The following is a 16,380-nucleotide window of genomic DNA, read 5'->3' as shown; positions in this document are numbered from 1 at the left end:
CGTCACCCATTCCTTCTCTCCCGAGATGCTGCCTGACCTGCTGAGTTACTCCAGCATTTTGTGAATAAAACACCCATCATTTATTTATTTGCCTCTGTACTCCTCGATTTGAGATTTTAATAGAAAAAAATCACATGTGGGTAAAGTGCGCATTGTCAGATTTTAATAAAGGCCATTTTTATACATTTCGGTTTCACCATGTAAAAATTACTGCAGTGTTTATACATAGTCCCCCCATTTCAGGGCACCATAATGTTTGGGACACAGCAATGTCATGTAAATGAAAGTAGTCATGTTTAGTATTTTGTTGCATATCCTTTGCATGCAATGACTGCTTGAAATCTGTGACTCATGGACATCACCAGGTGTCTTCTCTGGCGATGTTCTGCCAGGCCTGAATTACAGCCATCTTTAGCTTATGCTTGTTTTGGGGGCTAGTCCCCTTCAGTTTTCTCTTCAGCATATAAAAGGCATGCTCAATTGGGTTCAGATCGGGTGTTTGACTTGGCCACTCAAAAATTGACCCTTTTTTAGCTGTGAAAAACTCCTTTGTTGCTTTAGCAGTATGTTTGGGATCATTGTCTTGCTGTAGAATGAACCGCCGGCCAATGAGTTTTGAGGCATTTGTTTGAACTTGAGAAGATAGGATGTGTATACACTTGAGAATTCATTCTACTACCATCAGCAGTTGTATCATCAATGAAGATAAGTGAGCCAGTACCTTCAGCAACTATACATGCCCAGGCTATAACACCCCCACCACCGTGTTTCACAGATGAGGTGGTATGCTTTGGATCTTGGGCAGTTCCTTCTCTCCTCCATACTTTGCTCTTGTCATCACTCTGATATAAGTTAATCTTTGTCTCATCTGTTCACAGGACCTTTTTCCAGAACTGTGGTTGTCCTTTTAAGTACTTCTTGGCAAACTGTAACCTGGCCATCCTATTTTTGCAGCTAACCAGTGGTTTGCATCTTGCAGTGTAGCCTCTGTATTTCAGTTCATGAAGTCTTCTGCGGACAGTGGTCATTGACAATAGACAATAGGTGCAGGAGTAGGCCATTCGGCCCTTTGAGCCAGCACCGCCATTCAATGTGATTGTGGCTGATCATTCCCAATCAGTACCCCGTTCCTGTCTTCTCCCCATACACCCTGACTCCGCTATCCTTAAGAGCTCTATCGAGCTCTCTCTTGAAAGCACTCAATGAATTGGTCTCCACCGCGTTCTGAGGCGGAGAATTCCACAGATTTACAACTCTGACTGAAAAGGTTTTTCCTCATCTCCGTTCTAAATGGCCTACCCATTATTCTTAAACTGTGGCACCTGGTTCTGGACTCCCCCAACATTGGGAACGTGTTTCCTGCCTCTGACGTGTCCAACCCCTTAATAATCTTGTATGTTTCAATAAGATCTCCTCTCATCCTTCTAATTTCCAGTGTGTACAAGCCTAGTCGTTCCAGTCTTTCAACATACGACAGTCCTGCCATTCCGGGAATTAACCTAGTAAACCTACGCTGCACGCCCTCAATAGCAAGAATATCCTTCCTCAAATTTGGAGACCAAAACTGCACACGGTACTCCAGGTGTGGTCTCACCAGGACCCTATACAACTGCCCTATACATGCTTCCTTTCAGTGACTGATGCGCTAGGACACCCAGATCTTGTTGTACGTCCCCTTTTCCTAACTTCTTGACACCATTTAGATAATAATCTGCCTTCCTATTCTTACCACCAAAGTGGATAACCTCACACCTATCCACATTAAACTGCATCTGCCATGCATCCGCGCACTCACACAACCTATCCAAGTCACCCTGCAACCTTGTGGCATCTTCCTCAAAGTTCGCACTGCCACCCAGCTTTGTGTCATCTGCAAATTTGCTAATGTTACTTTAAATCCCTTCATCCAAGTCATTAATGTATATTGTAAATAGCTGCGGTCCCAGCACCGAGCCTTGCAGTACCCCACTAGTCCCTGCATGCCATTCTGAAATGGACCCATTTATCCCCACTCTTTGCTTTCTGTCTACCAACCAATTTTCTATCCATGTTAGTACCCTACCCCCAATACCATGTATTCTAATTTTGCCCACTAATCTCCTATGTGGGACCTTGTCGAAGGCTTTCTGAAAGTCAAGGTACACGACATCCACCGGCTCTCCCCTGTCCATTTTGCTAGTTACATTCTCAAACAATTCCAGAAGATTAGTCAAGCATGATTTCCCCTTCGTAAATCCATGCTGACTCGGAACGATCCTGTTACTGCTATCCAAATGCTCCGCAATTTTGTCTTTTATAATTGACTCCAGCATCTTCCCCACCACGGATGTCAGACTAACTGGTCTATAATTTCCTGTTTTCTCTCTCCCTCCTTTCTTAAAAAGTGGGATGACATTAGCTACCCTACAATCCACAGGAATTGATTCTGAATCTATAGAACATTGGAAAATGATCACCAATGCGTCCACGATTTCTAGCCCCACCTCCTTAAGTACTCTGGGATGCAGACCATCAGGCCCTGGGGATTTATCAGCCTTCATTCCCATCAGTCTACCCAACACCATTTCCTGCCTAATGTGAATTTCTTTCAGTTCCTCCGTCACCCTAGGATCTCTGGCCACTAGAACATCTGGGTGATTGTTTGTAGCTTCCATAGTGAAGACAGATCCAAAGTACCAGTTCAACTCGTCTGCCATTTTCTTGTTCCCCATAATAAATTCCCCTGCTTCTGTCTTCAAGGGAGGTGGAGGTCTTCCTTGGCCTGCCAGTTCCTTTGCGATTAGTAAGCTCACCAGTGCTCTCTTTCTTCTTAATGATGTTCCAAACAGTTGATTTTGGTAAGCCTAAGGTTTGGCTGATGCCTCTAACAATTTTATTCTTGCTTCTCAGTCTCATAATGGCTTCTTTGACTTTCATTGGCACAACTTTGGTCCTCATGTTGATAAACAACAATAAAGGTTTCCAAAGGTGATGGAAAGACTGGAGGAAAGACTATGTGCTGAGAGCTCTCTTATACCTACATTAAGAAGGCAATTTAACACACCTGAGCAATTACGAACGCCTGTGAAGCCATGTGTCCCAAATATTATGGTGCCCTGAAATGGGGGGACTATGTATAAACAGCTGTAATTTCTACATGGTGAACCCAAAATGTACAAAAATGGCCTTGAATAAAATCTGACAATGTGCACTTTAGCCACATGTGATTTTTTTTCTACTACAAATCTCAAATTGTGGAGTACAGAGGCAAATAAATAAATAATTGATCCTTGTCCCAAAAATTATGGAGGGCCTTGTGGAAGTCCATATCGAGAACCCATGTTAGCCAGATCACTGTTCAATGAAACCTTCTCTCCTTTGCCAAGCAATGGATCCAGGACCAACTGAAGGAATATCTTACCCTCTGTAGTAACTTTTCTGCTGCTTGCTCCAGCTATCCTAAAGCCATTGAGGTGAAATTTGCAATTGGGAATCATTTGTCCTGTATTCCTACAAAGAATTAGAACCTTGAATTGGTGGATTCTGGGTTATTCCATTCATCTGGGCTACATTTCGAAAAAGTTATCAGACACAAGGCCCAGGTGTCAGGTTATCTTGCATCTTCTCAAATAACATGTTTCTTCTGCCAGCTGAATGTAATTTCTTTTACACTGATAAGTCGTAATCATTATCACGCAATCTTTTTAAATGATTGTTTGATAAGAACGGTTGTCAAGGGTTATGGGGAGAAGGCAGGAAAATTGGATTTGGAGGCAGAGATCAGCCTTGATTGAATGGCAGAGTGGACTTGATGGGTCGAATGGCCTAATTCTACTCCTATAACTTGTGAAGGCTGCAGATCCCCATCTCAAAAACAATGAAAGTCACAGGAATGTCATAAAAGATAAAAATGTCATTCTGAGGTGAAATGCAAGAGGACTGTATGCAGGACTGTAAACTGTAGGACCTTTAAGAACATTGATGTACAGAGGGATCTTGGGCTGCATGTCCAACGCTCCCTGACACAGGCAATGCAAGTGGACAGGGTATCAAAGAAGGTGTATAGGTCATACACCTATACTGAGCATAAAAGTTGGGAAGTTGTATTGCAACTGTATAAAACTTTGATTAGGCCTCATTTGGTGTATAATGCACATCTATTAACCTGGCAATAAAGGCTAATGTTCCATGTTTCCTCTGAATTTATTGATGTCAGCTTTCTAACATCTGATGATTAATGCAAAGTAGATCCAAATTTTATCGTTACTCATCTTTTAAAAATGTTTTGCTTTTCTATGTTTTCCTTAAATGTGCTTTAATTAAGCAAAACTCATAGAGTTATGCTGGATGCAACGCTTGTGTCAAGTTATCATACAACTGGAAATTAATTAAAACTTTGCTCCATTCAGTGACCTGTGCTTGATTTGTGGTGTGAGTGATGTATATTCTTGTGTTATGTTCAGATGGGCATAATGAATTTGGGGTTGTAGAGGGGTTTTTTGCCCTTCATTTTATACAAACAGAAGAGGTTCAATAGACAAATATGTGCAGATAGACAATTCCAGGTTATGGAAAATGCTCTTTTTTTGCAGCCCCAGTTCCTTTCAATTTAACGAATAAAAAATCCATGCAGTTTATTTTTAAGTAATAAACCTCAATTTAGCACAAGTTCACATTTATTTCATGTAATTTCTGAAAAAAACGTTTTCCCAAAGTAACTTCTGTGTGGCTCTACTGTACTGATACATAGTCATTTATGTTTTGCAGCTGCCAGTTTGTGGGGGCCATACAAAGATATCTGGCAGACGGTGGAGAGCGTGATCTGGAAGCATCAACCAGAAGCTGTTCACCTTTTGGATCTCACACTCAAAAAGCATAAACCAGATTTCATCTCCCTTTTCAAGAATCCTGTGAGTTCTTCTGGCTTCACTAATTAAATTATTTCAGCCCATGAAGATGCACTAATCAATAGTTGATGCAGTATTGGGCACAGAAAGGAAGTATGAATCCTGAGGGTCTCGTCTCGAATTACACTATCTATTCAATGAAACTAAGCTGTAAGAAGTAAAAGATCCCATATACTTCCCTTATGAAGATGGGGAAAGTGTGGAATACAAGCATAAGTACATTAACAAAATTCCTTTGTCACCAAGAAATGGACGTCCATTTAAACTATTATTTAAAAGTCTTCTGAAGCGAAGCTTGTTGTCTGGTTTGATGTCAGCATGGTTCTGGGCAGAGAGCATACATGTTGGGATTTAAATGCTGCCCTTCCAGTTCTGTATGCCTCACCATCATAACCAGATGAACTAATTTTAGTATTATAAAACTATAGTTTACTCAGTTCTGTTTATAAATGGCAGGTTATCAATGCCTGCTGATAATGTTCAATCAGATTGGTTTTTAATGGAAAAGAAATCCTCAAGTGTCACTGGAGAGAACTAAAAATTAGATGTAATTAAAAGGAATTGCAAATGCTGGCTTATACCAAAGACAGACACAAGATGCTGGAGTGACTCAGCAGGTCAGTCAGCACCTCTGAAGAAGCAAGAAGAGACATCAGGGTCAAAACAAACCAGGGGCGGTAACAGATAACCTCAGCAGGGGCGTTTCCTGATAGGCCAAATGTTGGCTACGGGCGGTGTGATCCGAAGAGGGATACATCTTTGCGAAAGGTGGAACTGGTTAACAGACATTTTGTGGAGGAAGAAGGGAAAGGTGAGAGAAGGGAGGATGGGAGAGTTTGGGGAAGTTACCTAAAATTGGAGAATTCAACATTCATACCACTGGGTTCTAAATATGTGGTGCTATTCCTCCAATTTGCATGTGGCCTCACTCTGGCAATGGAGGAGACCCAGGACAGAAAGGTCAGTATGGGAATGGGAAGAGGAGTTAAAGTGGTTAGTCTTTGGGATATCCAATAGGCCTTGGCAGACCGAGCATGTGTTCAGCGAAACGGTCACCGAGTCTACGCTTGGTATTGCCGATGTACAGTAGCCCACAATAGGAACACCAGATGCAGTGGATGAGGTTAAAGGAAGTGCAAGTGAACCTCCGTCTCAACTGGAAGGACTGTTGGGGTCCCTGGATGGTGTCGAGTGAGGTATAAGGGCAGGTGTTGCATCTCCTGTGGTTGCACGGGGAGTGGGTAGTTAAGGTGTGAAGGAATAAGTGAACCAAGGAGTTGCGGAATGAGCAATCTCTGCAGAAGGTGGAAAGGGGTGGAGATGGGAAGATATGATTAGTGGTGCGATCACGTTGGACGTGGCGGAAATGTCGGGGGAAGATGTGTTAGATGCGGAGGTTGGTGAGGTGAACGGTGAGGACAAGGGGAACTTTCTCTTTGTTGCGCCTGGAGAAAGAGGCAGCGAGAGCAGAACTACCGGACACAGCGGAAACACGTGTGAGGGACCCATCCATGACAGAAGTGGAAATCCATTTTCACTGAAGAATGATGATATCTTGGAGGTCCTTGTATGGAAAACCTCATCTTTGGAGCAGATGCGGCGGAGATGGAGGAATAGAGAGTAGGGGGCAGCAACTTTGCAAGAGGCAGGGTGAGAGGTAGTGTAGTCCAGATAACTGGGAGTTGGTAGGTTTGTATCATATCATATCATATCATATATATACAGCCGGAAACAGGCCTTTTCGGCCCTCCAAGTCCGTGCCGCCCAGCGATCCCCGTACATTAACACTATCCTACACCCACTAGGGACAATTTTTACATTTTACCCAGCCAATTAACCTACATACCTGTACGTCTTTGGAGTGTGGGAGGAAACCGAAGATCTCGGAGAAAACCCACGCAGAGTAGATGTCAATTGAAAGTCTGTCTCCTGTGATGGAGACAGGGAGATCAAAAAAGGGGAGAGAGGTGTGAGAGATAGTCAAGTGAATTTGAGGGCAGTGTTAGTGGTGAAGCGAATAAAGTCCATGAGTTCTGCACAGGTGCAGGACGTAGCCCAGATGCATTCGTCAATGTAGCATCAAAAGAAGTTGAGGGATAGGGCCAGTGTACGCCTGGGACAGGGACTGTTAATGTAACCAGCAAAAAGGCAGGCATAGCTGGGGCCCATGAAATTGCCCATGGCTACACCTTTAAGTTGGAGAAAGTGAGAGGAGTCAAAGGAATAGTTATTGAGGGTGAGGACAAGTTCTGTTAGGCGGAGGACACTGTCAGTAGAGGGAAATTGGTTGGGTCTCGGTTCCTGGAAGAAACGGAGGGCCTTGAGACCCTCCTTGTGGGGGGTAGAGGGACTGGAAGTCCATAGTAAAGACAAGTGAACGGGACCTGGAAACCGAAAGTTATTAAAAAGCTGAAGGGCGTGTATCGTGCTTTGGACGTAGGCGGGAAGGGATTGGATGGGGGGGAGGGGGAGAATAGGATGTAATTGAGGTATGTGGAGATGGGTTCGGTGGGGCAGGAGCAGACAGAAACATTGGGTCTGCCAGATGAGTTCTGTTTATGGATTTTGGGGAGGAGGTAGAAGCTGGCCATGCAGGCCTGGTGAATGATAAGGTTGGAGGCTGTGGGGGGCAGATCGCCAGAGCTGACAAAATCAAAGACAATCTGTGAGCTCATGGCCTGGTTTTCATCTGTGGGGTCAAGGGGTAGGTATGAGGTAGGAGTAGTGTCTGAGAGCTGGTGCCTGGCCTCAGCACAGTAGTGATCAGCCCGCCAGCCTAACAGCACCTCCCTTGTTGATGGGTTCAATGATAATGTTAGGTTCAATGATAATGTTGGGTTTGTTGCAAAGTGAGCGGAGGGCTGTGCATTCAGAGGAGGCGAGATTTGAGTAGAAAAGTCAAGACAATTGATGTCTCATGGCAGCTAGAAATAAAAAGGTTCGGAGAGGATAGAAGGCCGGTAGGGGGTGTCTAAGAGAACGGGAAAAGGGTCTTTTCTGGGCAGTGAGGAATCCTTTCAGGACAATGCCCGGAGGCAGAGGCGACGGAAGAAACGCTCTACATCATGTTGAGCCCGGAACTCGTTGAGGTGGGGGCAGAGGGGTATATTATATTTAAAAAATTAGATTTTCCATTTTAGAGTTGTGTTGCTCCAATATGTGGATTCCTTGAAGCTGAATTTAACATGCCTTTTTTTATTCAGCCTAAAAATGTACAACATAGAGAGAAAGTGAAGAAAGCCAGTGTCGACGGGATTGTCATCCAAGGTCAGCAGGGGACCAGACTCCTTCCAGACCAACTGATCAGCGAGGCTTTCATTTTGAGCGACCTACTCAATATTGGGGAGCTTGCTGCAGTGGAACTGCTGCTGGCAGGTGTGTACTCTTAAAGTTTTGTCAATTTTCAGTAGCTTTTACCTACTTACAGTATGTGTTGGTCTAGTGTCTGCTCATTGAACACAGGGCTGTTTTTCATTTAAAGTGGCCTTCATTTTATATTTATACAATATGTGGTTGGCCAAAATGTTTTCCTTTATAGCTGTCCTTCTTGGTGTGAGAGTTGTCAGATTCATCTGGCTATTTGTTTCCTCAAATCCAAATAAAGTTCCTCATGGGTCAATACTGGAAACACTTATTAGTATATAATAATAACTAGAACTTAACTATACAGCACACAATATTCATGATTGCAAATGGCATAAAATGGGAAATGGGTGACATTGGTTCAGTGATAGACTGGAGAAGCTGGGATTGTTCCCCTTGGAAGGTTAGGAGGAGATCTTGCAAAAATAAACAAAACTAACCTGTGGAAAAATTTAAGGTTCTGGAAACACTCAGCAGGTCCGGCAGTGTTTGTGGAAAGACAAAGCTAAATTTAAGGGATGATCACCGCGTTAAACTGTCCAGGCAAATTTTTGGCTCTCAATCGTTTATTCACACATGCCCAATATACCTGTTACTTGTGACATTACACAGTTAATAAATACTATGTTAAGTTACGCATTACAAAGCCAAGATGTAACGTGATACCATTGAGTCTTTATTGCTTTGTTCAGTATTCCCTTCTGTAATCGCTAGGCTATTAGATCTCAGCTAAGATTTTTTTTCTTCCCTTTTCATCTTTGCACTCTAGAGCAGGGCCCTTCCCCTGTAATTATTGGTATAACGAATTTTCAATGAAATAAGATGGAACTCAGAATTATTCGTGTCCATTCTGTAAAGTTTGATGGTTAGCATTGCTTGCAGTTTTGCGGCAGCAAGATCCTTCTTATGTGCTTGGCCCATATTGAGTAACAGTAGATCAACTAGCATAGCATCATCCGCCTCAAGGCAATGCAGGAACATCCATGTTGTGGTCCTGGTAATCTTTCTAACTTCCAGTGCTGCCCTTGCAATTGCCCGTATAAGCATCAAATTGATGTCCTTCACTGCCCCCCCCCCCCCTTGCCAAAAACCTCAGTAGGCACTATCAGATCAAAGTCTCATTTTACCCAAGTCAGCAGCCAGCTCTCAAATCTGTCTCAACATTAAGTTGTCCATTGAAGCTCATATTTATAGTGAGTAAAGAAATTTTCTTCACCATTATAATTGGCATAAGTGATCAGAAATATAAATCTTGCTTATGTTCTCTAGTATATAGTATATGTTCAATTGTTCCCAATTCATTTTGTGCCTTCAGACCATATAGATTTACAAGTCAGAATATAGTGGGGGAATGTTTGAACCAAAAATGAATATAATCACTGTCCAGGTGACTTTTTAGTAAAGTTAGCCTTCCAGCTCATGGAAAATAAGTCTGCTGGTGGTAAGGACTTACAGTAAAAACTAACATCAAGTGAGCAGTTCAATCAGTGTCTCATGCTGTTGATGTTGAAAGAGATAGATATATTTTGGGTGGCATTCTTCAAGAATTGTGATCTGGGAATGCTTGGTGTTGACACTCTACCTTCAGTGAGAAGAATGCAAGACAATCGCATTCCTTATCAAAGCATAGATATGGGTTTTAAAATTCAGAGCAAGTAATGGAGGACAGTGTAGGCTCTGTGTGAATGGGATCAATGGCCTCACCAAATATAAATTATGTTGTCCAGATGGATTGGGTCTCTGTTGAGAAAATAACAAACTGCAATGTTCATTCCCTTAAAGTTAACTGGAATGGTGGTTTAAATCTCCCATTTGCCTTGACCAAATGGCAGAGTAGAGTTCTACTTCTGCTCCTATAACTTACAAACTTCTTATGTTCTGTGTTCTGGATCAATCTGTCCACATCATGTGATCAAACGTTACGAATTCCAACATGGAATTTCACCCTGAATGATTATTTTGTTTTACTGGAAGGTGTCTGCAGACTTATGCGCTGCTTTAGTGTTTTCCTTGACAATTCCTAATGTATGAGTACAACTGGCCAGAATCTGTAAGGCCACTATTTACAAGGCATCAGTTTGTTACGAAAAGCTGGGTGCAAATGCATCTGCGACTCCTGCATTCCAAATTCCTCACTTCTTCACTTGTGCTTCATATGGAGGTTGTACCCATTCAGTTGCCAGATGGAAGCAGCAAAGGGCTCAGGGGATGGAGTTGTTTTAAGAAATCAATACCAGGACAAATCTATATACCGGAGCAGCCCAGCAATAATATCCCATTAATGCCACACCTCGAATCATGCTACTAAAATCAATATTAATGTCAGGATGGCAGGTTGTCTGAATGCACTACTCATATAACCTGCCAGTTACTTTTGAATTGCCTTTCAGTACTACAGCAAGTACTATAGCTACCTCCTGGTTTAGGGCAAGTAACAAATATGTACTTTGCTTAATTTGACAACATTTGTTTTCATAGGTGAGCATCAACTGCCTCGTTTCCCTGGCATGACGCGTGGTTTGGTGGCTATTCTGCTATATTGGGATGGAAAAAGATGCATGGCACTTTCATTACATTCCCTTATACAATCGCGGCATGGCAAAACTTGGACCCTGGAACTTGGGTAAGCTTTGTTTACTGATCACTCTAAGTGTGAAGAACGGTTTAGGATTTGCTATCTGAATTTTTCTTTCAGGCTTTTCACTCTGTGTCTTTGAATAAATTTGATGCCGGTTTTTGGAGTGGATCCATTTCAGCAGAAGTATTGTGTCATAAGGGCTGGATTTTCCATATTCTGAAATGTGCTTGTTGGTCAGGTTTATGTTCCTTCATGGATTGTTGCCCTGTTTGATTCTAGAAACGCTGCTATAACTAACTGTTCAGTAAACTGCATAGGGAGGGAATATTTAGCCTTGGATCTTCTTCCACATGCGATTCTGCAATAATATGTGCTTGCTGGTCAGAATTGGTATAATGTGTCTCTGTTTTAACCGTTTCCTCCTTGCACCTGCACCCTTGAACAGTCTAATAACATAAGCTGTGTAACTTGTTCATGAAGAGGCCTAATTAACCAAGTTAACTTAGTATCCCTGAATTCTTTCACCATAAGCCATCAACTTCAAGGATGAGAAGCAAAAATGGTGATAGCTGCTGCATAGTTCCTAAAGGTCAAAATTATCTGTACATGGAAGATTTTTATTGTGTGTGTAAAAACGAAATTTCGTTGCTGAGTGACCCATTGATTGTGAATGTGACATTTTGAATGAAAGGTGGAAACATGATGCTTTTGAAATTACAAGCAAAAAAATTCCTTACAGTTCAGAACTTGTATCCATGACAACGCGGTTTACGGACGAATTGATGGAGCAGGGGCTGACTCAGAAAGTGCTGTGCTTGATCAATCAAATAAACCTCAATGCGGAGTTTGAAAAGTTGCAGACTGCCCGTGGCCTGGGCAATCCAGTTCATCGCAGAGCGGTAAGAATGGACATTAAGTTATCGCGCAGTATTGGTAATTTGACTGAGGAAACATTCAACAGAGTTTCCATTGATTAGGCTGAAATGCTTTTGTATGGTGAAAGGCAGTTAAAGCATCATATGCAGTACTTGCCTTTCAGAGCAGATGCAAAACACAGGGAAAGTAGGCCAAGTCTTTATAAAAGATTGGCAGGACCCCAGTAATATTTTATGCAATTCAGGAAGATTTCAGCAGAAGCAATTTACCATGAATGTTGGAAGAAATTGAGTGATGTGGAATGATAAGTGAAACTGAGATTGATCTACCGAGCAGGTAATGTTAAGCAGCTATGTGCCCTATTTAAATTGGATGTTTTTAAGAGCAGTTAGAGAGAGAAATTATGTCTATTTGGATTTATCAATGGAGCAACAGTAATAGAATATCTGACATATATACCATAAATAGGGAATTCTGGAAGTGCTCAGCAGATTAGACTGGAGAAATATTGCTCAATGCTTTAGAACCTATCTTCTACCAAATTGATGACTTGCACAAATATTTTATCACATATACTTGTGTCAATTGCATTTTCATAGTTTTTTCAATCCACCCTTTCACTATCAAGATATATGGTATTACACACTGAATTTTGTTAGAAATGCAGCTTTATATTTACACTCTGCATTTCATAGTTTATGTCAAACTAATTTCACATCAACCATTCTTCTGCTGCCATACGTCTTATTTAAGTACTGGCTCTCTCGTGTTAAACCCTGCTTGGAGCCTGTTGACAATACAGGGTACATTTATTTTCCTTTACTCAATCTGATTTCTTAAAATAATTTTGAGTTGAGCATGGTATGCCTATAATTGCTGTTTGAGTGTTCCTGAATGGACTTCAGGAAAATCATTGTTAATTGTTGTGAATCATTGTTAATTGTGTACTTGACGTGGACAATCTTTGCCAGTCATTTCCTGGAAGCTTAACTTTTACTGTCATTGAATGCTCAAGCATCGTTTTTAATTCAAAAATTTGCTTGCAAAATTATCTTGAATTATATAAGCTCTCGCAAACATCAACTGCCCTACCATAGCAATCATGGAACTAAAACTAATTGATAAGTTCAAACCTGTGGCATTTAACTGCTGAGGAGGTGCTATTTCAGGTCCAACTAACTGTCATTACCTGCTCTAGCCTTTCTCGTTGAAGTGGCCTTGTGTCTCTTACTTGCATAATGTCTTTCAAATTTGTGCCAAGAATAGCTTGGACCCGAAGATGAAAGGAAGCTTCCAAATTGTTTTGGTTATTCCCTTTGCTTTGGAGGACTTTGGGTGGATGGAATTTGCTAAGCTGATCCACAATGTCATCTTGAGCAAAACAAACCATTCTGCTGGAGGAGCTCAGTGGGTCAGGCGGCATTTGTGGATGGAATGGGCAGAAAATGTTTTGGGTCAGTATCCTCCTACAGTCTGAGGAAGGGAACCAACTCGAAACGTCATCTGCTCATCCCCTCCACGGTTCCTCCAGCACTTTATTTTTTTGCGCTAGATTTCAGTATCTTCAGTTTTTTGTGTCATATTAATGTAGTATTACTGTTCTCCTATGAACTGAATAATCACTGCTGCTTTCTAGGTCTCTGATTTGATTAAGGAAAGCCGCCAAACCCTTGCAGAATGTCTGTTTGCCTGGGCCTGCCAGACACCACTGAGCAAAGACGACACCTTGTTTCTCATCTGCCACATGGAAAGTGTCACAACAGAGGCAGACGGCACACTGGATAATGTAAACCTGGCTCTTCTCATGGCTCTGCTTTATTGCTTTGATATAAGCTTCTTGGAGAATGTTACCGAGGATAGAGAAGGTAAAGCTATCAAATAAGGATCAAATTGAAGTACGATTAACTGCATTTGTTTTAAAATCTTAACAATGTAAGCTATTTAGAAAGATTGCCACAATATGTTTTATTGACAACCAATACTTATTGCTAGGTAAGCTTCTGTGCCCAGTATAATGAAAAGAAAAAGTTTCTCAATTTCTTTCGCTAGTAGATCTGGCTCTTGTGAAGCTCTCCTGGAGAGTTTGTGGAATATTTTGTAGATGTTGATGCTAACATTTATCACAATAACGAAGATGCATAATTTGCGTAATCAGTAAGTCTTATAGAAAGCTCTTTTGTATAATTGTTTTTTATTTTCATTCTGATTGCAAAGTCAAATCTGAGTATGTCCAAGAGTCTGAGAAATTGGTAAAATTAGTTGGATTGTTGCTTCTGACTCTTGTCTCCCATTCTCACAAATTGTGACTGCTGCACATCCTTACTGAGTAATATTATACTGTTGTTAATTTTGGCTATTTAATTAGACTTTGCATGACTGATTATCTCCGATTTGATCAGCATACAGTCAGAAGCAGGTGTTGGGGCTTCAGTAAATTGCTCAATTATTCACTAAATCCCTGGAGTAAATGAAAAAACAATGATTTGAGTTGTGTGGCTTGATTCTTTTGTTGAGTCAGTATCCTTGGAAGCAAAGATAGACACAAAATGCTGGAGTAACTCAGCAGGACAGGCAGCATCTCTGGAGAGAAGGAATGGGTGACGTTTCGGGTCGAGACCCTTCTTCAGACAAGGAAAGCTGAGAAAGATTCATCTAGTAGGTGTATGCATATATCTGACTGCACGCTGTGCAGTGACTTTCTTCTCCATCTTCTGAAATCTATGCAATATTTTCTTTTAACAGAATTAATTCATCAACTGCCATTACTGACAGAAAGACAGTATGTGACTGCCATTCATAGCAGGCTCCAGAATTCCCAGCCTTGGAAACTGCCGGGCCTGCAGGCTGTGGTCAGACTGGCCTGGGCCTTGGCTCTACGAAGGATCTCGCAATTACCTGACACGACAGGTAAATCTTTGTGCTTATCCGCTTTTCAGAAATATATATTTTTCACAAGGTTGCATGTTTTAGCTTGCTCTGGAATAATAATCATCACAAAGAACATGGAACATGAAACATAACAACAGAGGAACAAGCCCTTTGGCCCCCTATAAACTGCGCTGACCACACACTATTGGTATTGGTTGTGTGTAATGAGATATAGTGAAAAATTTCTGTTTGCATGCTGTGCAATTACATCATATTATAAATGAGTACAATCAAACCATAACAAGGCCAATAGATAGTGCAAAGAGAAAAATACCAGAATGCAGAATTTAGTGTTATCGTGTTGAAGCGTTACAGCTGCAGAGAAAGAGCAGATTAAAAAAAGGTGTATGGGTAGCAATGAGGTAGATTGGGAGATCTGGATTACATTTAATGAGAGGACTATTCATTTGTCTGATATCAGTGGGGAATAAGCTGCTCCTATATCTGGTGGTATGTGCTTTCAAGCATTTGTTCATTCTACTTGACAGGAGAGGGGTAGGGAGGGGATAACCGAAGATGTAAATTGCCCTTGATTATCCCGAAGCAGCATAAAGTGTAGATGGAGTCTATGGGAGAGGGAGGCTGGTTTGTGTGATCGATTGGGCTACATCCACAATTCTCTGCAATTTATTGCAGTCTTCCGCACAGCTGTCGCCAAACCAAGCTGTATATTTATGGCAAGGCGTTTGAGCTGTCAACCATTTCCACCTCAGTGCCATTAATGCTAATTGTGGCATGTTGCAGAGCAAAGGGATCATGGACATCAAGTATCTAGTTCACTGAAAGTGGCATTACAGGTAGATAGGGTAGTGAAGAAGTATTTTGGCATGCTGACATCATAATTCAGGGAATTGAGCATAAACGATATCTTACAGTTACAGACATAACAGTGAGCTGCTTTAATTGTGCGCAACTCTGTGGTGTTTTTGGTGTTTGACAATCTGTGAAAGGTATCCACCCAAGTAAATATTACTTGTAATTATAGCATTCGGGTAATAATTGTGTCATACAGGTTATAAAGTTGAGTGATGGGATGTGAATGCTGATTACTGATCATTTTAATGTGCCTATTTTGTATTAACCCCAGGTTTAACAGAGTTCACAGAGGCAGATGAGTTGGTTGCAAACATGGCGATAGGACAGAATGCTTTCCTTTTCCTCACTGAAGCTGTGGTGGGTGCTGAGGGCTTGTACCAAGATGAGTTCTACATCCGCAGGATTCACAACCTCGTCGCAGACTTTTTAACACTGATGCCAATGAAGGTGAGTTGCAGAGGCAATAGAGGAAAAAGTGTTGTTCCAGACTTTCATCCTGATACTGGGTTTGCATCTCAAGTGTTTATACAATTCTCTGCAGAGAACAAGTTAATCTAATTTGTCATTTTAATTTATGCTTTGGAAAGTGCAGTTGAATTTGTTATAAGTCTGACTGCAACAAATAAACTTTCACAATCCTTTTCCTAAAAGCTTTAATTTGTGTGGAAACACAGCAACCTATTTCCCTATTTTGCAGCATTGCCACCACCTTCAACTTACATTTTGGTCAGCAGTTTCAAGGAATTTTTTATCTTTTTTGATCTTGAAGCTTGTGGCAATTGGCCAACAATTGACCACCTGCCTGTCCATTTTATCTTTTGGGAAAGAGCCCATTAATTGTGCTGGAGTGTCCAAGCTGCCTGTGTCTGAAATTCATGTCCCAGGTAACTCCATGGTAAAATGGAGATGCAAGGAACTGCAGATGCTGGAATT

At 41.5% G+C, this 16,380-nt stretch overlaps 1 protein-coding gene across 1 annotated transcript in view; it reads left to right on the top strand.

Moving 5' to 3' along the window:
- Positions 1 to 16,380, top strand: part of nup205 (nucleoporin 205) — an 89,251-nt gene that overhangs the window by 6,103 nt on the left and 66,768 nt on the right. Inside the window, exons 2-8 of the mRNA XM_078417003.1 lie at positions 4,747 to 4,889; positions 8,090 to 8,261; positions 10,728 to 10,872; positions 11,567 to 11,726; positions 13,340 to 13,568; positions 14,446 to 14,610; positions 15,719 to 15,894. Of these exons, the coding sequence (XP_078273129.1) occupies positions 4,747 to 4,889; positions 8,090 to 8,261; positions 10,728 to 10,872; positions 11,567 to 11,726; positions 13,340 to 13,568; positions 14,446 to 14,610; positions 15,719 to 15,894 (1,190 nt within the window). The remainder of the gene's footprint in view (positions 1 to 4,746; positions 4,890 to 8,089; positions 8,262 to 10,727; positions 10,873 to 11,566; positions 11,727 to 13,339; positions 13,569 to 14,445; positions 14,611 to 15,718; positions 15,895 to 16,380) is intronic.

Source organism: Rhinoraja longicauda, chromosome 20 (assembly GCF_053455715.1).
Source record: "Rhinoraja longicauda isolate Sanriku21f chromosome 20, sRhiLon1.1, whole genome shotgun sequence".
Lineage (NCBI taxonomy): Eukaryota > Metazoa > Chordata > Chondrichthyes > Rajiformes > Arhynchobatidae > Rhinoraja > Rhinoraja longicauda.
The sequence above is the reverse complement of the archived record's forward strand: the minus strand, read 5'-3'. Positions and strand labels throughout refer to the sequence as shown.